Raw genomic sequence first — 22,357 nt, 5'->3', positions numbered from 1 at the left:
GTAAAAAGATGTGCGGATGCTCGTAATCTGAGTTTGCAGAAAGACACAAAAACAAAAAGAAGTGACTTAACTTAGGTACTACTTTAATAATTGCACGGGACAGATGAGGTAAAGGTTTAAAAGGAAGTAATCCCCTTAACCTTTCATACCAGCTGACAGCATGCCAAAAAGTGGCTCCAAACACTATCAACTCTTTTACAGAACAGAGTTTCAACATATTGTAAATGATGCAAATGATGATGTGGAGGCAGGTTTACTGAAAAAGCTGGGAGATGGATGTGCTTTCAGCTCTGTATGTATACTAAAGTAAAAGTATCTTGGCACATGACATATTTGAACAAGCTAAACAGATAGTGGATGGATGAGCGACAATAACACTAGATTTGGCAGCTAGATGCAGAGAAATATCTAAAACATTCGTGTCTGTGACAAATCAGCAGGTTAGCTGAACTTGCTTTACAACACAAAAGAAAAAAGTAGAAACCAAGCTGGTGGATTTAAAACACTTGACCAGCTTTTGAAAAGAAACTATGAACGAACGAACTTACAGTGAAATTTACATTCAAAAAGGTTCCAGCAGCAACTCTAACAAGATAAAATAAAACACACACACGACAACAAAGGTAATTTAAAACCTCAGAAACAAGTTTTGCAGTGTTTCAAAAACAAATTCCAATTTAGAGGGAAAATCCAGATCTCCCACACTTTTAGTAAAAAAGAAAACCCACTAGAAACAATGTACAAATGTAAGATTGCTGTTTTTATTTTACTCTTTAACCAAGTCTCTTTATTAAACCATTTATAGCTTAGTTTTTATAATTACATATTGAATAAATACAATTCTATTCTAAATCTATTTCTAGAAATCCTAAAGTGAACTGAACTATAACACCTATATAGAAAAACTGTCTTTCTGCTCACACTTAACAGTAATATTTAGGCTACTAACAGGCTGGAGTAATAAAACACAATTAAAAAGCACACAAACAGATTTGGTTTAGCTTATGAAACTATTCCTGCTTCAAACAGAATGAAAAATTAAAGCTGTATGCAATTTTTTTTCTAACGTAATTTATACATTAGCCACAACACTAAAACCTTTAGCAGATTTTGTATTTGCTGAGAACACCCATAAACCTACCAACCACCAAACGCTCTCACAGCTCCTGTGTTGGTAACCCAGCAGGTCTGAGAGGCTTTGACAGCATGAGGCACATAATTAGGCAAGTGGTGTTAATGTTGTGGCTGACTAGTGTTTGTATAGTTACAGTACAGTATTTGTGGTTGTAAGAAGCCACTGTGGGAGCATCTTTGTGTAAACACTGGACTGAGCTGAGTGCTCATCAGGTATTTCATTTGACACTTCAGTTAAAAATGTATCCAGAAATCCCCTTTATTACAATATAAACACTGTCTGTATGTTTATGCTTGAATGTAAAAGTACACTTAGTGTAAATACAAGTTTATTATTGCAAGTTTCTTGTTTCATGTACGATTTTAGAATCTGTACTTTGAAGCCACAGAAGGGAATGGTTCACTTCAGACATGTTTGCACTAGTGGGAATATTCGCATTTGCAGAGGTGATATTGTCCTATGTGCACATTGGACTATGAAGCTACAAGTTGGAGACCAGCTAATGTCTGATCTTAATTTGTCAATCATTTATGTTCTTAAGTGCACTTTGGCTGGGAAAACTTCAGAGTTTTAGTGCACATTGGAAAACTATTTTAGTGCACTAAGCCTGCAGAAAAAAACTGCAGCACAAATCTGAGAAACAGAAACAGATGCTTCATTCAGTAAAAAGCCAAACATCACAGATGAGGGGGCTCGGCACCGTTTGTGCCGTGAGGGTTTCGGAGGACTCTTTGATCTGTGTAAAAATTAGTGGCGTGGCAGGCCATGCGTTTGTTGACAAGTGTAGAGGACGGGGTGCTGTCCTGGATGGAAAAGTCTCTAAAGGACACTTCTGCATCAGGCAGATCACTGGGCAGTCCGGGCTCCCTCCCCAGAGGTCTCCACAGTTTAGGGTGGAAACAGCAGTAGTACAGAGTTTTAAAAAGCAGCCCCAGGAGGTAAGTGAGAGGTAGAGAGATGAGAAGTGGGAGGACGAACGCATCAGTCTGGACCAGGTCTCTGTAGCACCACCAGGTCACCAGCAGGATCACCCCATCTATGGTCATGAAGGAATGGTAGATTAGACTCCTGCCACGGGTCTGACCCTCAGCCACGTTAAACCAGCTGAAGTACCAGATGAGCCCCACGGTGGACCGGTACAGCCACTCCCCACCCACGCTGTCCATGAAGTTTGTCCTCTGTTGCCACGCCCAAAGCACAAAGACGAACCACAGCATCAGAAAATGGGCGGCGATGTATCCAGGAAGGACAGAGGAGAACAGGGCGAGTGCAACCACCCGTGGAGCGATTAGCAGCAGATTCCACAGGAAATAGATTAAGGAGGACCCCCATCCCTGCTTGGCTTTCTCTATGAGGAAGGCACGCAGGCAGCGGTGGTAATCCACTACCATCCAGGCTATGGAGGTGGTTGAAGCAGCAATACTTACAACTGAAAAACAGAAGTCAAACCAAGAGGAAGTGAACAAGTGCACAACTGTGATGTTTGCTTGCTGTTCACAGAGAGAGAACTCACACTGAACTGTCCTGGCCTTGTTGGTGCGAAGTATGACGTGGATCATCAGGGTGAGCTGAGGTGCGCTCTCACAGAAGGTCTCGATAAGACGGAGCATGCTCAGGTCATGTGTCAGGTAAACGGCATACTCTGACCCTTCCTCTTTCCTCCACCAGACTCTAAAGCCCTGACGTATGGCGGAGATGTGTCTGAGTGCGGATGGGAGAGCAGCGTGAGAAAATGACACAGCAATGAACAAACCAAACTCATGGAAATAATCGGGTGTGATTCATTAGGAGAGGTCAAAAACAGTGTGACTGAGCTTTTCATACCTCATTAATTCATTTTTATGCAGTCAGTTGTGCTCAGACTTACTGGATTTACAACTTACCACACCTGACACTGACATTTGTACATGGCTTGAGGTGTTTTAAAGAAAAATATATGGTTTCATTTTTGATTAAAAAATAAAGAAAGTGAAAAAACTATGCTAAGGAAACTTTCACAACAAACAGGCAGAGGCCTTAGCTGTTGAAACACTTATCGAGAAACAGATTCAGTGATGAATTCGGAGTGATTACATGAAATGACCTTACTAACATTTAACAGATGTGTTTTACATTTACTTAGTTCCTAAAGCTAAAACCCGGGATGTTTTACTGTTTTAAATTATTAGCACCCTGAGTTTATTTATCATTGCCAAACTTTAAAATGTTCAAAACAGGTACTACTATACCATAACACCTTTATTCATAAAGTACTTTAAAATAAACCGGGGTTCACAAAGTGCTGTACATATAAAATAGCATAAACAGAAAATAAAACCAAACATTAAAAAAAAATAGAGAATTAGAGAAAACAGAAAAATGGAGCCAACCTTTCAAAAGGTGCCAGAGGCTTCAGCAAATAAATATGTTTTAATACGAGTCTTAAACTCAAAAGGAGAAGACGCGCATCCGAACAATCAAGCAGCTGCATTACCCCGATGTTTATCAAATTACAATTTTATTTCAGTTTTAAATTTATGGACTGTGCACTGTTGCTGTTCAAACATGAAAAACCTAGTGTTAAAGCTAAAATAAAACTGCTTTAACCTTGCCACACTTCCATAAAATCCTGCCATTTAGTCTTCTCCTTACGGTGACAGCTGAGAGTTGGGAACTCTGCGTTAAAGCACCTGCGGGTTTACCTAAAGAGGAAGCCCAGTTGTAGAACATGCAGCAGGCAAGACAACTTCACTCTGTCCCCGAAGAGCACGCTTTTCGCCCCAGTGTGTTCGCTGAAGCCCGGCAGCTCTCGGTCGTACTTGAACCAGAACCAGCTGAACATCTGGACCACGACGGACGACAGGACCATGAGGCCAACCAGGACTCCGAACCAGAAGAAGTCTCCTCGGCAGTAAAACTCAGTGGCCACCCAAACATCGGAGCCCCAGTCTACGAGAAAAGTGCACACTCCGATCACGGAGAAGACGAAGTCGGTCCAGGAGTACTTTGAAAAAGTTCCGCGCTCCATGGCTGAGCCTCCCTCTCTCAGCAGCTAGCTGTCCACTCGAGCTACCTGTTTCTGAGAAGCTAACCTTCAGCTAACGTCGTGTACCGTTATTTTCCTCCCAAAGTGGCTCCACAGTCTTCTTCACCACGATGAAGAGAGGTTGCAGAGGGTTTGACATTTTGAGCTCCAGTAAATTAATGTTACGCCCCAAGACAAATAAATTACGTTTAAAAACTAAAAAATACTTCCAAAGAGAAGAACGGGTGTGTTTGTGTGATTGTTGGCCACGCCCACCGCGGCTCATGCAGGTTTTAAACGCATCACAACAGTCAGAGCACCGCTTTCCGACATTCGCCATTTTTATTTCAGGCATGAGGCTAGCAGTTTCAGAGAATTTCCAGCAACGGCCTCCTAATTGCAGTGCTCTTGGGCCACAAAAAATACTTGTTTCTTATACACTCTCACAAAGTTTCTGTAGTTGTTTAACTACGCTTTTAATGTCTATTTGTTGTTTGTAGTCCGGTGCCATCAAGGAGTGCGTCTTGTCGCAAATCCTTAACTGGCCGATCTCCCACTGTTGTACCTTTGCGTGAATTGCACCCGATAGTTTCAGTGTTTTAAACAAAGCTTGTCATAGCTGTGTATGCTTGTGGATTTATTTGCGTACTTAGAAATCCGATTACATACACAGTGATCTGAATAGTCACACACAGATTTTAATATGCACACAAAAACTGAGATAGACATTCGCACAAATAGTTCTGGTTCAATAATAACCCCACAATGTCTGTGATAACTAGGAATGGAAACTCCTATCCAACTGGTCTAACTGTAAAAAGTTATTTTCATTCATTCTTAAAATCGCCTAATCGCACGATATATTTTCTAAAAACTAAAGTTAAAAAAACTAAGACAACCCCCCTTTTAGTCGTGGCCTATCATATCAAAGGAGGGCCTTATGTATGGCGGCAGTCTCACGCCTGCGCTGTAGCCGCTTGGTTGTTGTCGGGTTTGTCGTTTCGGCAGCACGCTCGGAAGAGGCAGCAGCATGTCGCGGGTGTATATCGGAAGGTTGAGCTACAGAGCCAGAGAGAAGGACGTAGAGAGGTTCTTTAAAGGCTACGGGAAGATACTCGAAGTCGACTTGAAAAACGGGTAACGATGCTGTGAATTAATCGTGTTTAACATGGAAATTGGTGCTTGAAGGGCCGCGTACGGCCTTGTTGAATCCAAAGCGGGTCAGACTTGCTAATGCTAATATAGCTACTCTACACCAAATTTCGCTTTTCCCGTTATTACGCGTGTTTTTTTTCCCTAAAGTACGCCTTCGTTTTACACGAGTGCTTGTTTTATCGATGTAAAGGATGTAAAGGTCAAGCTAAATTTTCCCATCTTTATTGTTGGTTATTGTTTGCGTTAGCGCCAAATCGCTAGCGAGCTAATGTTGGACGTGGCAAAGTCAAAGGCGGCTGTGTGCATTACAAGCAAACGGGTCTGCTGCAGCTGTAACTTCACCCACCGTTATATTTTTAACGCAATATGAAACTGTAGGGGGAATAGTTTCAACCGTATGCATAGCCTTCCTTTACGTTAAATATCTCTTTGCAGTCGTACTGGCGCTAATCTGAACAAATTAACGTGTAGGGCCGCTAAAATCTAAGGCTCCAACCGGATGGTTTTATTGTCTCTATAATATGATTGAATAGTCTGTAAAGTTCGATTACTTGGTCTGTATGTGTCACAAAGCTGTGGAAAAATACCCACTGATGGCTGAGATATAAAATTTACAAAAATGCACAACAAAAATTTGCATTTGTTCACATTTGAGGAAGTAAAATGGTGTATTGAGAAATTTATGCGTTACAACAGCCAACAATATTAAATGAGAGGTATAATAAAAAATTGGTTCAAGGAAGTCGAATAGCTTAATAAAATGTAGTAATTCAATAATAATATATAAAAACATAAAAAAAAACATATAAAAAGCTTGATAACATGAAAATGTTTAGAAAAAAACAATAGGAAAAAGGTTAAAATTTATATTACTAAAATAAAATAAATCATCCAAGTTAAAAAAAAAACAACACACACACAACTTGTCAGTAAAAAAAAAACTAAACAGGAGCAAAACTTAAGTAAAATTTGCATAAAGTATTATATCATAAAACACAGATAACAGTAAAAGATGTAAAATGTTGGATTTAAAGTAGGGCTGCTCAATTAATCGAATTTTAATCACGATTACGATCTGGGCTTTCAACGATCATTAAAAATGACTGAGCCGATTATTAGCCCCTCCCTCATTTATCCGCGACACCTTAAAGGCCGTCTGTGAAAATATTGTCGGGCATAAACCGTCCGTGGCGCAAAAAAGGTTGGAGACCGCTGATTAAGAGGACCCGAGGGAAGCTCGGAAAGCTCGGAAAGCTAAGCAGAAGTTATTTGGAGAGTGACTGCCGTTGGTTGAAAAGAGAGTTAAAAAAAAAAAACTTCAGTGGTGTTGCACACTATTTTATATTATTTTTTTAAAGTCATTGTTAACCCTTTAAAGCCGGTCAGAGCTGCACGCTCCGTTTTGTGTAACTATTGTTAAATCCCTGTAGAACCTGAACCGTGTAAGCTAGCGCAATAATTTGTTTTGCATATGAAACCGGAGGAGTTGTACTTACATCTGATGCCATCAGCTTGTCCTCGGTCACGGTTTCGTTCCACATATAGCTTTGCAAAAATTGCATAAAAAGCGCTTGCAGGAACAAAAACATAATATTCCAGAAACAGGCTTTGCCGTTCCTATCAGCTGTTTGTAACACTTCCCACAGTGAAATGATGCACCTGCTGTTTTCTTTGCAAATTTGCATCATAGGATTGTTTTTTGTTTTTCCTGCAGTATATAAAAATTGCTGTATCTCCAAAATAAAACTATGAAGACACTCAAAATAAATTTCCTGTGATGGGAAACTATTTTTTGCAACTTTATTGTATTTAAAGTTTTGAGGGATAAGCCTCTTAAATTTCTCCAAGTAGAAATATATGTAAACAAAACAAAAGCGATTTTCAATTTTTTTTGTAGTTTATTGCACTTTTTTGCAATTTATGTAATTACTATGGACTTAATGCATACATATTATTAAAATATGGGCTATAACAGTTGTATTGATGTATAGCAACTTGAAATGCTCCCACAAATGGCACTACAGCATGTAAAAAAAATAATATAAGCTCTGGTGGACTTGGTTCTATAGTAGGTCTTAAAGGGTTAAATAAATATCGTCAAATAATCGTGATCTCAATTTCAGTGAAAATAATCGTGATTATCATTTTTGCCATAATCGAGCAGCCCTAATTTAAAGGACAATAATAATTTATCCTGCTCAGTTACCTGCTGCCATCAGTAAACTTGTTACATTGCTGCAACTCTGCTGTAAAGTCCTTTCTTCTTTTTATTTAAACATGTTTCATTTCCATCTGCAGGTATGGGTTCGTTGAATTCGACGACCCCCGTGATGCTGATGATGCAGTATATGACCTAAACGGCAAAGAGCTGTGTGGAGAGAGGGTCATTGTGGAGCACACCAGGGGACCACGTCGTGATGGAGGCTATGGTGGTGGTGGTGGTGGTGGAGGAGGAGGTGGTGGAGGAGGTGGAGGAGGAGGAGGGCGGAGTAAGTGTCCAGCGGTGTATTTCCCGTATTTCACGTGAATAATAATTTATAAGAAATCTCATTTATTTCAGGGAATTCTTAAATTTCATGGGGGGCAGAACTGGTCCTTGGTGGCTAAAGTGCATTCAGTTTATATCATAATTTCATGGTGGAAACTGACAGAGGTGGTTTTTCTGTAGCTGGTTCTTAGAATTGGGTGGAGTGAGGTGAAGCTGGTTTGTTCTCTATTAATTCAATTTTCGTTTCTGGGTCACACCTTCACAGTAGTTTCATCACAGTTCACCTTTGTTGCAATCTCAATGAGCATTCCTGGTTTCTAGTGGTGTTTTTGAATTGGGGAAATCTTACTCATGTACTACTTAACAGTTGCTTCTGCGATGCAGTCCCTGACAGATGGCGGCATCTTTCTTTCTGTGATGGAAAGCTGGAAACAGGCAAGGTGGAACCTAAGAAAGAAAATGGCGCTGCTCTGCTGTCTAAAGTGAACATTTAACAGTTTAACCACAATTTGGCATGTTATCACGGACTGATTAAGCTTTTCAAATCAGGATTTGACCAATATCTGGTCCTTGTGTCTGGTAGGTGTATCCCCGATACCTCTAGATCGTTCTTTGAGAACCAAAGGGGAATTATTCCTGCTAAGCCGCTGACCTCATTTTCTTTGTTTTGGTCGTTGAGACACTCCCACCCGTCCACATTTCACTATTGTTCTGGCTTGAGTGAGCCTTCTAGGTTTCTAGTGGTCTCTTAGCCTGCGAGTACATCTGAGTTTCTGGATAGAGCAGTAATTTGGTTTTGAATTGCTTTGCTATACATCACTTCACAGCTTCTACTCAGAAAAGAACAGCAGGCGTGGGAGGAGGTGTCGTAACGTGATTAAATCTGTGTGCACCAGAGCCACCAATGACTTCTTCAAATATCTTGGGTTTCCATGTGATGGATTTGAAACTAACAATACATGTGAATGTGTGATGATGCAGGAATTGGCTTACTAATTAAAACAGTATAAATGTATTGATTGAGCATTGTAGAGTAACTATTTGACTGTCAAATATCTTGTAATCTATTGATGTCTTATTCCGTTTTTATTTCATTTAAAGTGATTGTCAATTTAAAGGTAAAGATTTAACAAAGAACCTCAATGTTTTAATTGAAAGAGTCCTTTGCTGACTGCCTGCCCCTATTGCTGGCCATGGTGTCCCCCCTTTCCAAGAGTGTGGTTTGACCATTCTGGGCCCCTGGGCAGACCAAAAAAGGGAGCCATTGTGAATGAAGACCGCTTTTCCCATTAGGCCCAGGCCGGGTGGTGAGGATGCCATGGGGTTAGGAACAGATGTGGGTTCAGCTCTTATAGGTGCCTGAAAAAAAACAACATGTTTTGTATCAGTGAAATGTTTTTAGATAGGATAGATTAGACACTTGATTTAGTTCAACGTAAGTACTTCCTCCTTCAGTTATTAATTTGATTTTTATTGCTTTTTTCTTTTCTTTTTTCTTATTAAAATAGGCCTGTTGAGCATCAACCAAAATTTAATATCCATAGGGTTTTTTTTTCTTCTTGTTGGCTTAAAAATTTAAAGAAAGACTAATAGAAAGAAATAATTAGGGTCTTTTTAGGAATTAATAGCTTTTTCTCTTTTTTTCAGCCTTTTTGCTTTTTCCCTATTTTGTTTTCTTTCCCAAGAGATTATTGATATATTTTAATAGTGTGTAGCTGGAAGTTTAGTATGACTGCACCATCCCGGTTGCTTTCCAGTCCTCATTGTTCCTTCTGTTTCCTTGTTACCCTGAAAGGTGGATATGGACGCTGGGGAGGAAGAGACAGATATGGTCCACCTATACGGACAGATTATCGGCTTATTGTTGAGAATCTTTCCAGCCGCTGTAGCTGGCAAGACTTAAAGGTATGTTTTTGCTTAATTTACCCTCCTCTCTCATATTAAATACTTATTGTGAAGGAAGTAAGGCTTACAGTCCTGATTTAAAAAAATAAATAAATAAAAAAATTGAAGTGAACCATTATTTCAGCGTTTTAACATTTCCCATAGTGAGATTTTCCCCGTCTTTTTCTTTTTTTAAAATTTTTTTTTTTTCCTTATTTTACCCAACTTTAAGAACGTTGCATTAGATTTTGATTTTTGTTTTTATTGTGGCCACATGATTATATAAACATTCATAAAGCACAACACACCCATTCTGATCAGGTTGTCCATAAGGGAAGATGTAATATGAATCCATGATTCAGAAGCTCTCATGGATTTTATGTAAAATATTTACATGCAGTTTGGTCAGAGCCTCCAGTGGACACATTCTCATGATCTCATCTGTTTCCTCTCCTTGGTAGGACTACATGAGGCAGGCGGGTGAAGTGACTTACGCTGACACCCACAAGGGCCGGAAGAATGAGGGGGTGATCGAGTTCAGGCTCTACTCTGATATGAAGAGGGCCCTGGAGAAGCTCGACGGCACAGAGGTGAACGGCAGAAAGATCCGGCTCATTGAGGACCGTCCTGGTGCCAGGCGCCGCCGGTCGTATTCTCGTAGCCGCAGCCGTTCCAGGTAAAAAAGGCACTGTTGTTTGGTATTATATTAGGAATTGCATGCTGCTGCAGTCGGATCCAAGATCGATAAATGGTATAATATTTTGTCAGGTCTCGCTCCAGGAGCCGCAGGTCTCGTAAGAGCCGCAGCCGCAGTGAGAGCAGCAGTCGCAGCCGCTCCCGCTCCAGGTGAGAAAAACTTTATTTTGCTGATAGATGTTCGATCGATTTGTCCTCTCACTAGCTGCCTTGAGACAGCTTGAGACTTTGTATCCAGTTCAGTTCATTTGTTTTTATAAGTATGTTACAGGAAACGTGTTACGCTCATTTATAGCTTTCATATTCGTAGACTCTACTAGAGTTACTTTGCATGATTCAAATCAAGGCTTATCTTTCTTTCTTATCCTCTTTGTTGTGACTTATTACTTCATCCTGTCTGTAAGAAGCCGTTATAGCTCCTGTGCTCACAGCCAGAGCCGTGAGACTGAGATTGCCATATTAGGATAGATCTCTCGTTCTCACTGTAGAGGAAAGCTAGCTGAAAATAAGGGGTTGCGTTTACTTCTATCCTGACTTCATTAATACAGACTTTGTTTAAATATGACCATCCGTTACTGAAATCGTGGGTGTATATATAAAAATAAGGAATGCATAATGGGTTTAATAATACATGTACAAAAATGTAAATAAATCTTCAGGTCAAACTTTCAGTCTTTGTCATAAGACGATGACATCGCGCATTGGTTTGTAAAGTCGTGCTTAGCTGCAAACGGAGCGTTTTCAGGACTGCAACTGCAATTAGGACTGCATGCTGCCTGGCTAATCCTTTGTCATTAACAATAACAAAGGATGAGCAGATCCTGAATAATCCTCCTTTGTGATTTCTGATTCTTAGTTACTAAATATGACTGAGCGCATAAATTGATCATAAGTGTTTACTGAGGTTAGCGCTGAGGGCTGTCTTACTGTAGACTTCTATAGGGCAAGAAGTCTTTTATTTATTTTTTTTGTATGGTGGCCTTTAAAAAGCATGAAGACTACGTACTTTCTCTTTACTGTCTTCAAACAGGATGTAGAAATTTCTGTTTAAATTATGTCTCTCAGATGCTTTTAAAGCTGCTCACAATCATTCCATTTTTGTGTTGCGGAACATCGAAACAGAGAAAACAGACCTTAGAAAAACCCCTAAAATTCTAGTAATTTTACCCAGCTGTTCAGTGCTTTATGTTAATGAGAATTTTGGTGGATGGGTTGGTGCAATAAGACTTGGTTTGTCTTTTGTCCACAGAGCTGCTTCTCGCTCCCGCAGCCGATCTCGTAGCAAGAAGAATAAGGGAAAGGGCAAGAAGGAGGAGGAGGAGCGCAGCAACGGCGCTCAGAAGAACAAGGATCGCAGCCGGAGCCGCAGCCCCAAGAGTAAAAAGAGCAAGAAAGAGGGGAAAAAGGGCAAGAAGGGGGAGTCCAGGTCCAGGTCTCGCTCTCGTTCTCGCTCCAGGTCTCGCTCTAGATCTCGTTCTGCATCTGGAGCTAAGGATCAGTCAAGGAAATCTGTCTCAAAGGGCCGGGAGGAGCCCAAGAGCGATGACGAGGGCGGCGAGCCTGAGCGAGGCTCACGCTCTCGTTCTCGTTCCCGTTCTCAGTCTCCTGAGGAGTCCAAATCCAGAGCCAGGTCTAAATCAAAGTCCAAATCCCGTTCCCCCTCACCTGCCAAAGCCCGCTCCCGTTCCCGCTCCGCCTCCAGATCGGAGTCCCGCTCTAAATCCCGCTCCCAGTCTCGTTCTCGTTCCCGTTCCCGCTCTTAGTTCAGATTTTGGACTGTTTGTCACAAGCCCTCCTCCCAGTGTCTCCCTCCTGCCCTCTATTTACATTCCCCGTGCCCGACAACACTATCCTCACCTCCTGTTTTTTGATAAGTAGCTGTAGAATACCAGGCGCTCATGCTCGATGTCTCTTATGCACATGCTACTCCATTTCATTTGCCCTTTACCAACATACGTTTTCATTAGTGGTGTTTGTAACAATAACAACAGGGTGCAATGTCAGTTTTATAAGTTCAAGCGAAGGTATGGTATTTGTCTTAGCCTTTTTTAATCAAATGTAGAAGCATACTGTTTTTGTCGATATGCTGGTTGGGAACACCTTCCCCACTTTTGTGAAATCCTTGTAATCTTTGTTTCACATTAAAAAAAAAAAAGAAGCTTGTTCTGGACTTGTTAGTCATGTTTATGTTGGTAATAAATTCGGTGTGTGAGGGAAGCAGGTTGGCTCTTTTATTTATTTATTTATTTTTTTTGCATGATGGTGTAAATATCACTGGGGTGAGTTTGTGTTTCTTTGTTTGCTCAGAAAACAGTTGGAACAGTTTTTAGAAAATGTTTTTGGGTTTATTTTGTTTTGTTATCCTATGTTAACATAGGATTAATTTAAAAAAACAAAAAACAACAACTCATAAGGCAGTTTTATCTGTTTTTAAAAAGCCAAAGATGTGTTTTGTAAAGTAAAAGGCTGGTTTGACTGCTGGCAGGCTTCAGTTTCATAACGTAAATTCCTCTCAAACTCAGCTGATTACACGTTTTCGTCTAATAAACAATTAGTGGGTACATTTTTATTCACGCCAAGCTTAATATTACATTTAAATTTATAAAACTGATTCAAGCCACCTGTTTTCCACGTGACAGAAATTTAAGTAGGATAAATCAAAGAACCCTGTTACCGTGATTCCTTGGATGACATGATTCACGATACACTTAATATTTAATCATTTGTCTAAGACTTACTTTGAAGGTAGAACTGTAATTTGTCAGTAAGATCGCTGAAACAACAATTTAGTCCTTAGGCTCTGATTTTATCCATGATGTGAGAAGAAGAAAACATGCAGTACAAAGTCCCAATTTTTACTTTGTGTGTTTCACATCTTACAAAGCCATCCACTCCGTCTACCCTTTGGCTGACATCCCTGAGTTAAACTATAGCTGCTGGCAGAATTGGTCAAGTCAGTTTTCCTTAGGTTTCCAATGTGTATCTGCATGTGAGCCATAACAGGAGCTGGCTAAATAAATACTCTTCGCACACAGGAAAGAGAGTGTTTGAGAATACACTAAGAATTATCAGAGTTCATAGAAGGAAAAACTGAGGTGACTCGGATCATAAGAATATTTTCCATTTTATGGCATAAAGTTTGGATATGTTCAGTGACAGATTCTCAACGTTGGGGTGTGAGGACTAGAAGGGTTTGGTTTATAAGACCTGTGCTGCCAAATGGTATGGGGACTGTAATTAATTTTAGATCAGTTTAATAGTTATTTGCACTACTGAGCACTCAAAACAAAAGTTATAGATTCCCATGATCAAGTTGCTTGTGCATGTGTGGCAGAAGGCTGTGTGCGTGAACCAGAGCAAGGTCAAGAAACAAAAGCCCTCACAGATGTTGCCTCAGATGCAGAAAACTAGATAACAGGTTAGAGGGAGGGAGGCAGGTGTATCGGTCCATCCCAATGTGAAGCTCCAGCTGAGGGAGGAGAGGAAGAGCAGAACTTTGCTACGTAAACAACGGCCGCTTCTCAATAGTTTTGACCAATCAGATAAACGCACATTCTCTATAAATCTCTCTCCCAGGAGTTGGCTACAGCAGACTGCTGCTGACTGGTTTTATAACCAGAGGGAGATCCATGTATTATTCTTTGAACTGCTTGAATCATTAAATCTAACTTGAATTGGACCAGAGCTGACCACACAACAGCAGCAATAAACCTTTCTTATCAAGTTCTGGTGTGGAGAAAATATTTTTCTATAAAGATTAAACTTTATTAAATAATTTAAGTTTCACCACAATTCAGTCCATATTAGTCATTTACATTTTTTAATACTTTAGTTTGACCTAAATCACAGAAAGCTTTATTAAAGGCAGGACTTGCGCTGGATTATTGATCCAGCATGAACCAGATGATAAGCATTACAAATATTTGTGTTTAACTTTATAGGCTCTTTATTCCATTTTTAAATGTTATTACAACCATGGCAATTTATATTTTTGTCATGAAATGCATTAAACAAGTGTCTAAGATGTGCTTTTTGTAATCCCATCTAAAGCAAATTGTGGTTTTAACACAGAAGACTCACATCAACATCTGCTGTCATGTGATTAAGGCGCCCAGTGTGAATGCATTCATTATTTCCTTGGTCTTATGTTTTCCTTTGAGGGGGAATTTTTAATTTTTTATGATGTTCTATGAAAGGTTTGCAGCACAAACAGGCAGACTTGGCCGAGGATACTAAATGTCCCATTAAACCCCAAATTAGTTGATTCTGCTTTGGACAAATTACAAAAACCCCAAAGCATGTTCAACAGTTTACTGTTCATTTGAGGCCGCAGAAAACAAACAAACAAAGAGTCCCTTTCTTTGCTCTGAGAGCTGTGAATGCTACAATCTATGCAACCTGTGGTGAAAGCTACGTCTTTATGTAAATACAGTCCTATGATGTGCATTTTGTATAAAATACTTTTAATTACATATGAACAGTCATTGAATTACAAACTACATGGGCAGAACTTCCTCTTTTCTGTCACCCATTACTTCAGTCCTCATCCTTTCACACAGCAGAGCACAGCTCCTCTATCTCCCTGCATCAGGCTGACAGCATGCAGGCTGGTAAACAAAGCAGGCAGATACAAGTCGTGCTAGCCAACTTCAGTCATCGTCCTCTTCCTCGGAGGAAGAGCGCATCACGCCTCTGCTGTCGTCTCTGTAACACCGGGCCAGCAGGCGCAGCTGCTCCAGGGCCTCCTGGTAGTCTGACACTTCAGGCCCTTGAGAAAGGAAGCTGGGGGCAACACGGCGGATGTCGAAAGCACTCACACCGCGATGCAGCTCGGAGAGCCAGGGGTCGAGCGCAGGACCCGACTGGAGGGAAGTCATGACGGGTACGGAGGAGACGACACGGGGCGTACCTGCAGAGAAAGATCATTCATGAAAACCTATAATAGAACGGCTCTGCGTTACACACAGACAAAAACAGAAAAACACTCACTGCCAGGCGGGGGCGGCTGGCCCTCCAGGAAGCCCTGAGCACCGAGGGATTGACTGAATATCTGCGGGAAAGGTGGTGCCAGCTCACTGGGAGTAGAAACCAGCTGCAGAGCCCTGAGACAGGGATGACAAGATGATGGAGAGAGCAAGGGTGAGAGATGAGAATTTGTTAGGAAAAAAAAAAGAAATAGCAAGTGTCACGTGTCAGTGCAGAGACTCACAGAGGAGCTGAAGGATAGAAGGATCTGATGTAGGAAGCCAGGACGTCCTCTCCGCTGTGGAGACTGTGCAGAGGAGTGGGCGGTTTAGTTCCTGCAGCCAGCGAGCTGGTGAAAAGAGAATAAAGGGGGGGGAGCAAGTTGTTTATTCAAAAATGTTGACAAAACTGTCATTCACAACCTTAGCTGAAGTTTAACCTAAAGTCATTAGCATAAAGACACCAGAGCAACCTCCCCGAAGAGAGTCCAGTAACCATCACAGTGGCAGACATCCAAGAACGGGTTTCCAGTATGAAGAGCTGGACAACACCTGTTATCAGGTACCTTGCTGAGGCGCCTGTATGCAGTAAGGGTCCTAGGCTAGACCCCTAATGCTAAATAAGCCTCCAGTATGAAGAGTTGGACATGAGGGAGAGAGATAAATATGAATGCTACGGTAAGGGGGACCCAGGACAACGTTCAGGGGGGAGATATCCACCAGAGTGGAGAAAGGCACTAATCAATGCAGCACAGGAACAAGCTCTGAGGCTGGGGTCTATCACACACCAGCTATCATAGATGAAGAAGGTCAGTGGTAATTTCGTAGGGGCAGAAGCAAACTTAAACTAAAGAGTCAGAGTAGAATATAACTGACTCAATAACTTCATTCTGACCTGATGAGTTTCTGGCCTTCGAAGCCTTTGAGCGTCGCCCACTGGCCGTAGCATCGGCCGTCTCCTGCTTCAGCGCACCCAGACAGAGGCCTCCACGGCAGTACGTCGGTGTATGTGCTCAGGGCGTCAGGGAGAGAGGAGCCGTGCATCATGGGAAAGGGGACGGCACCATAAGCAGCCACGACCTGTGATTTAAACATTGGTTACCATAATCTCAGGCATCTCCACAGATAAATAACCTAGCTGCAACATCCAGCTAGCTTGTGAGACTTCATGTCCTTTATATACCTATAGAGCTTCGAGCTGGTTCCTTTCATGACTTGATTAAAAAAATAAAATAATATTTGCTGAAGGGGGAGGAAAAAACCCCCCAAATAAACGAACAATTGTTAAATACCTTCCTCCCTGATACAGCCAAGTCATCTGCCAACTGCCACATGGGGACGCTGTTATTTCTCAGCCTGTAAGGTGCAGTAAGGGTGTCCAATGCCAAAGCCAGGACAGAACTGGAGTGGTACCACAGTGAGGGCTGGCACAGAAGACAGACAGATACATGTTTATATATAATCCTGCATACCTGCACATATAAACTGTGTTTCTATGAGTTGAATTATCTCTTTAATCAGAGCTGTGCCAAAGTTTAAAGTTTGAGTGCTTACATTTGGATAGAACATAAAATAAGTCGGTACAAGGTCTTAAAATAATTGCTTGTTGACCAAAGGACACAATAATAGTACTGCAGCCAGTCTCACATCATAACTGAGGTGGGTGAACGTCGTGGGAGAGGACGGTCGTCTTCCCAGACCACCTCGCAAGGTCAACGGGCAGAACAAAGAACTGTGACTGGCCATGTGTACCATCCCTAAAGTGCAGTTCAGCAGGCGGTAGAGATCCTTCACTGGCGTCTGTTCAAACAGAGACAACAAATATAAATAAAGAAGCCGCGTTACAAAACATTTGCTTTTAAAGAAAGAGACACTCACTGAATCTGGGTGACTGACGGGTAACAACCCCCAGGTTAGGATGCCCCTTCCTCCGTAAGAGTCGTGAAGCAGCTCAGTGACCTTCGACCCCAGACCTGCAAAGCCATCAGCCAAGTCGCACAGCACCTGGAAGCCCTGAAAGGAAAAAAAGGATTGAGGAAGCACAAAGAGATATGCAAGAAGATGGCAGATACGAAATGGTGTACAAGTAAACTTTGATTAGCATCTTTTTAAAGGTCTTACAGTACAAAAAAATATTTCTAATTATAGGGGAGAGTGAAATGGAAGAGTTACCTGAAGGTAATCGCACTCCTCCACAAAGAAGTGCAGCCTGTCCTCCAGCTCCTCGAGCACCGACCCCTGGAGGAGAGACTCGCCCTGGCCGAAAGCCTCCAGACGGTGAGCCTCTCTGAACGCCCATAAAAGCAAATATAAAGCACTCAGTTTAAATACCTCATAACTGTAAGTCAGCAAGTCTCAAGAAGCCTTTTTAAGTGTGGTGGAGAAGCAGTTGTGGGTATGTTTTAGATCTTTATTTCATTCTGTCAACCAATTTAAGAATAGAATTAATTTAGAAAACTAACTGAATGTTCTTTAATTTTATTCTAAAGTATTCATGTTTCATCTAATTACTTTAATAAAACAAAAAAATGACAGATTGGATACGTGAAGTTGTATAATAAACTTGTTTATACATTTTCTGCCTTTTCTTCCATACTGACCCACAGAGAACAGTCAGTTTTAATCCTGATTGTGAGGGAAGGCTGACATCTAGTGGTGAAACGCAGGTGAGGGCCTTCCACTCTTATTTTGTGGTCTAATATATAAAAAGTTTTCTCTGTCATAATAATCTAGATCTGGAGAAACTTCTTTGATGACAACATACAACAGTTTGCATAATGAGGTTTGGAAAATATTGGGAACATTTCCCAAACATTTTAAGCTGTTTCGATGAGATGTGACAGGAAATTCTGCACCTGCAGTTTTTATGTTGAAGTTATGGCTCTGACTCCTTTAGAGGTTCAAAGTAAGAAGCATCAACAAACTACAGGTAATGTTGCACCCGCCTTACCCATCGTGGTTGTACTGGTGGATGACCGAGATGGTCCGAGGGTGCAGGTGGATCCTGAGGAAGTCAGACCACACCTTCACGCTGCACTCCAGCCTGTAGCTCTTCTGTACTCTAGCCAGGTGGCTGTTCACTGTATCCACACTCAGTGACCTTGCTGCTGGGAGAGATTGGTTTTTTTTTAAGCTCATGTGATGATTTTGGTACAGAAACTTGTTATTTCATGCACGTTTGGTTGAGAGGTTTTCATACCTGAGCACTGAGGCTGGGAGCTGGAGGGAAAATCAGCCTCTGCGAGTATCTCCCCTTTCTACACACAAAGAACAGAATGACGGGCTCAACTCTTTGGAGACGTCTCTATTGAGCTATTTTTTTTCTGGAAATTTGCTCTCGCACAGCCAGTTTCATGACACACAGCAGTGCATCCTTATTTATTACTTACTTATAGGGATTTTTACAAAGAGAGAAAGCAACGGTGATCTGTAACCTGGTCGCAGTCAGTGATGACACGCATGTATGCGAGTCCCTTCAAGCAGTCCAGGGCATGACACGCTTCGACCCGACTATAACTGTAATGTGTGTGTTTGTTGTGAAAATCTCTTTGTGTTAGTTTTCATTTCTACTTGAAATACTCACATCCAACTTATCAAGGTCTTCAAGGAAGGAGTTCTTTGCAGGAGGACTTTCTTCGTGCATAGTGATACTTCCATCCCTGCCAAATTTAAAAAAGTTTTCAGTATATACACTAAATATGAACAGTCTTAGGACCAGTGCATGTACTAAATGGATTAGTTAAGAATAATGGCGACTGTCAGTGCAACCCCTTAGCCTCCTAGCAGATTCACCTATGTATCAATTACAAAGTCCTACATTGGCTCATTTTCATGTCATCGTATTCACAAAGTGTCCATACCACCTGCCCAGTGGGGTGACTACAAATACTCATTCCTTTTATCACCACAGGGTAAAAAAGGGATATGCTATAGGATTTGATTTGTCCTATAGATAAATAGATTTAAATGTAGATAAATATCCATATGTAAACAAATAAACAGACCAAAAAAAACAAAAAACAAAACATGTGACAGTGTTGAAACCAGAAAACAACACAAATAAAATTTGTTATACCAGGCAGAAAACAAATAGAAAGGGTCTTGTTTACCATGTGACAGCAGACGTGTCCTTGCCTGCATCGTACAAACTTCCCTCCTGTCGCAGAGTACGAAGACTTCCTGTTACAGAATGAGAGAAAGACGGTCAGAATTCACCAAAAAAAAAACAAAAAAACAACAACTTTGTAACAAGTGCTCTAAATTAATGCTAACATATTATATTTCAGTCAGTAAACTGGACAAAGTAAAGACACAAAGTTTCCAGTATTTCTAAAAGCAAGTTACCTTTGAGATCCATGGCAATGAGTCGTGGTGTGTAGGTGACGTGGCCGCCCAGAGTCTGTCCTTCACGAAACACGACATCGCTCTGGATCTCACCTGGCGGTGACTCCGGATCGTACGATAAAGATGCATCCTGCAAACAAAGAGAGGAGCACCTCTGTTTATCTGCTAGCACGGTCAAAGCAATTGAACAATGCTTACAGAAATTCACAAAGCAAACGTATCATTGTTAACAATCAACAGTCCCGTTCATGAATGTATATACAACAGGTTGACAGTAAGGTGCAACCCACTGATTACATGGTCGAACAAGAACACCAGTTTAGACTTCAACAGAAAACATTTAAAAGAGCACAAATCTGGGGGGAAAAAATGAAGAAATCTTTGCACAGATGAAACCTAGATCAACTTGAACCAGAACACTGGAAGAGAAAAGTAAGGAGAAGGAGAGACACTGATTGTCATCCCAAGCATACCACAGTATCTGTCAAACATGGGAGAGGCAGTGTTGTTGCATGGGCACATATGGCTGACAGTGGAACCAGGTTATGAGTGTTCGCTAATGATGTGACTTGACAAAAGTAACAGGATGGATGCTGATGTGTACAGGCCTGTACTTTCTGCTCAGTTGAGCCAAAAGCTGGAAAATTTATTAGACAGCACTTCACAGTGTAAAAGAATAATGACCCCAAATCATCCTGCAAAAGCAACCTTAAATATTCCTCCATGACCAAATCAGTCACATGATTTCAACCCAATTCAGCATTTTTATTTTTTTTAGCTACTGAAGACAAAACAAAAAGCAGAGAGACCGACAAACAAGCAGCAACTGAGGGTGGCTAAAGGAATAGCTTGATATAGAGCACCTAAAAGGAGATGGGGAGAACAACACATTTGATGAGGTCCAATTTTGGATCTTTATCCATTTATTAAAAATAAACCTTATGTTTTGAAATACGAAAACTTTTTAATTGAGCTAGAGCCTTTGAAAATGGGGAGACTATATATAATAATATTTGCTTTAAATCTTGGACCAACAAATTATGGACCTAAATGCTCAGGTAACAGTTCTGAGTGTTTTTTATGAAAAGCTCGTAACAGTTTGCTAACCTGCTAATTCAGCAGCTTTAGCCACACAACTGTTGGCGGTTATGCCTCTGTTTATGGTCAATGCCATGCTGGTCAGTTTGACCATACTTCGTGTCCCAGTCTGTCAAACTGAGACTAACCAGAGCTAACGGTTCACAGCAAGCTCACAAGTTTGACAACACATGCACAGCTAACGTTAGCCAGCTAGCCTAACGTTAGCCTTGCACGCGCACTCCTCACCTGTAAATTCCACCAGTGAGTTCCCGCAAAGTTGGAGTAATGTCCGAGCTGGAGGGTGATCACCTCTCTGCAGAGGCTGCTCATCGTGACGAAAATCAACACGCAAGACAGAAGATAAAGCCCACAACTACGAGCATGATGGGCATGTTTAGAATTGACGGCACTGAGAGGAGACGAGCTAGCAGCGGCGACGGCTGCAAGCCATTGGCTGACAGGAGAGTAAGACGAAATGTGATTGGATGGATCAGCGACGTCAGCATGATAGTTTGGTTTCACTGTGCCTTATATTCACGTGGGGTCCAACCATCCAGTACTACAGTACTGCGTGTTTGATTGTTTATTAGACTGTTTCAAACACTCAAAGAGTATGTGACAAATATTTATATTAAAACTCATCTGAGGCTTTTTAAAATAATGCAATAGTGAACACAATAATATGAGTTATGAGTAATAAATATGTTTATATACATTTTTAGGTAATGTGATGTTTGCTTTGAGAATGATTTGATGGACAAGTAAAAAAGTAGAGGATGTAGAGAAATTATATGATAGGTGCACCAGCCTCAGAAATTCCTCTGCCACTTCTGACTTCAGTCAAACAACTAACTTTCTGGTTAAAGTTTAATTGTTTTGTTTTGTTTTTTGTTTTTAAATGTATGACATAAGTTTGTAGAAGGTTTACCCGAAGTACTTTGTGTTTGTGTACAGCTGATGCAGAACCTTTCAGATAATTATTCAAATATCCACGCTCCCTGAACTTAAAGTGACGATCAGTTATTTATATTTCCTAATCAGGTTTTTATTTTTACGTTTTATTTTTTAAATTTATTTATTTTAAAGAAGTTTAGTTTCAATGAGTTTCCTGAATGGATTTGCTTGATTTAGTTTCTTTTTTATAAAAACATGGCCAGGTACAAAAACTTAGATGAGAACGCACATTTAAAACAAACCCTTTTTGAAGACAGCTGAATCACTGTCCAGTAGACATCAGAATTCTAAGCAAGCAAATACACTAAAGGCAAAACTAATAATTAAAACTAATTATTTGTATATGTTTTGTCTTTTGGTTTATTTTATGAGCACACAAAACAATTCAAGATCCTGTTTTTCTTTCAGAAGTGCAGTTTTTATTTTTACTTCGGTTAACTAAGATATTATTCAAGTTTAAATTTCAGGTTTTAGTTATCATAATAATGGGATTTTAAAAAAGGTATATTTTCTACTGTAGAATCTTTAATATGCTTATGATGGCATACCATTTGTGTTCTGTGCAATTTATATGTCGCTTTTAACAAAGCGTAGCAGTCAAAGGCAAAAATAACTTTCAAACACAAAGTTATTTATTTTCCAGTGTCCATATG

General features: G+C 40.7%; 3 protein-coding genes across 5 annotated transcripts; 1 reads left to right on the top strand and 2 right to left on the bottom strand.

Moving 5' to 3' along the window:
* Positions 1 to 57: 57 nt before the first annotated feature.
* On the bottom strand, positions 58 to 4,436 carry LOC146548854 (XK-related protein 8-like). The gene is made up of 3 exons (XM_085262988.1): positions 3,817 to 4,436; positions 2,649 to 2,836; positions 58 to 2,564 (listed from the first exon to the last, which is right to left on the bottom strand). The coding sequence occupies exons 1-3, from the start codon at positions 4,140 to 4,142 to the stop codon at positions 1,813 to 1,815; spliced, it is 1,266 nt and encodes a 421-aa protein (XP_085119114.1). The 5' UTR covers positions 4,143 to 4,436; the 3' UTR covers positions 58 to 1,812.
* A 677-nt stretch (positions 4,437 to 5,113) lies between these two features.
* srsf4 (serine and arginine rich splicing factor 4) lies at positions 5,114 to 12,579 on the top strand. Of its 2 annotated transcripts, XM_085261441.1 has the most exons (6): positions 5,114 to 5,276; positions 7,593 to 7,783; positions 9,578 to 9,687; positions 10,128 to 10,342; positions 10,435 to 10,512; positions 11,612 to 12,579. In XM_085261441.1, exons 1-6 carry the CDS (start codon positions 5,170 to 5,172, stop codon positions 12,123 to 12,125), a joined length of 1,215 nt encoding a protein of 404 aa, XP_085117567.1. In that variant the 5' UTR covers positions 5,114 to 5,169; the 3' UTR covers positions 12,126 to 12,579. The 2 variants fall into 2 exon arrangements, with proteins under 2 accessions (XP_085117567.1, XP_085117568.1); XM_085261442.1 differs by lacking the exons at positions 5,114 to 5,276; positions 7,593 to 7,783 and adding an exon at positions 7,790 to 9,137.
* A 1,568-nt stretch (positions 12,580 to 14,147) lies between these two features.
* Positions 14,148 to 21,231, bottom strand: msto1 (misato mitochondrial distribution and morphology regulator 1). Of its 2 annotated transcripts, none has more exons than XM_085261439.1 (14): positions 20,997 to 21,231; positions 19,671 to 19,800; positions 19,436 to 19,505; positions 18,910 to 18,985; positions 18,526 to 18,583; positions 18,277 to 18,433; positions 17,499 to 17,613; positions 17,205 to 17,339; positions 16,974 to 17,126; positions 16,619 to 16,750; positions 16,222 to 16,406; positions 15,572 to 15,676; positions 15,352 to 15,464; positions 14,148 to 15,271 (listed from the first exon to the last, which is right to left on the bottom strand). In XM_085261439.1, exons 1-14 carry the CDS (start codon positions 21,078 to 21,080, stop codon positions 15,012 to 15,014), a joined length of 1,773 nt encoding a protein of 590 aa, XP_085117565.1. In that variant the 5' UTR covers positions 21,081 to 21,231; the 3' UTR covers positions 14,148 to 15,011. The 2 variants fall into 2 exon arrangements, with proteins under 2 accessions (XP_085117565.1, XP_085117566.1); XM_085261440.1 differs by having other exon boundaries at positions 14,150 to 15,271; positions 18,277 to 18,430; positions 20,997 to 21,229.
* Between the last annotated feature and the right edge of the window lie 1,126 nt (positions 21,232 to 22,357).

This window comes from Mchenga conophoros, linkage group LG22 (genome assembly GCF_057382185.1).
Source record: "Mchenga conophoros isolate Kocher_MC1m ecotype Shallow Benthic linkage group LG22, M_conophoros_male_GT1.1, whole genome shotgun sequence".
Taxonomy (NCBI): domain Eukaryota; kingdom Metazoa; phylum Chordata; class Actinopteri; order Cichliformes; family Cichlidae; genus Mchenga; species Mchenga conophoros.
Note: the sequence above shows the minus strand (reverse complement) of the source record. Positions and strands in the feature narration are given on the sequence as shown.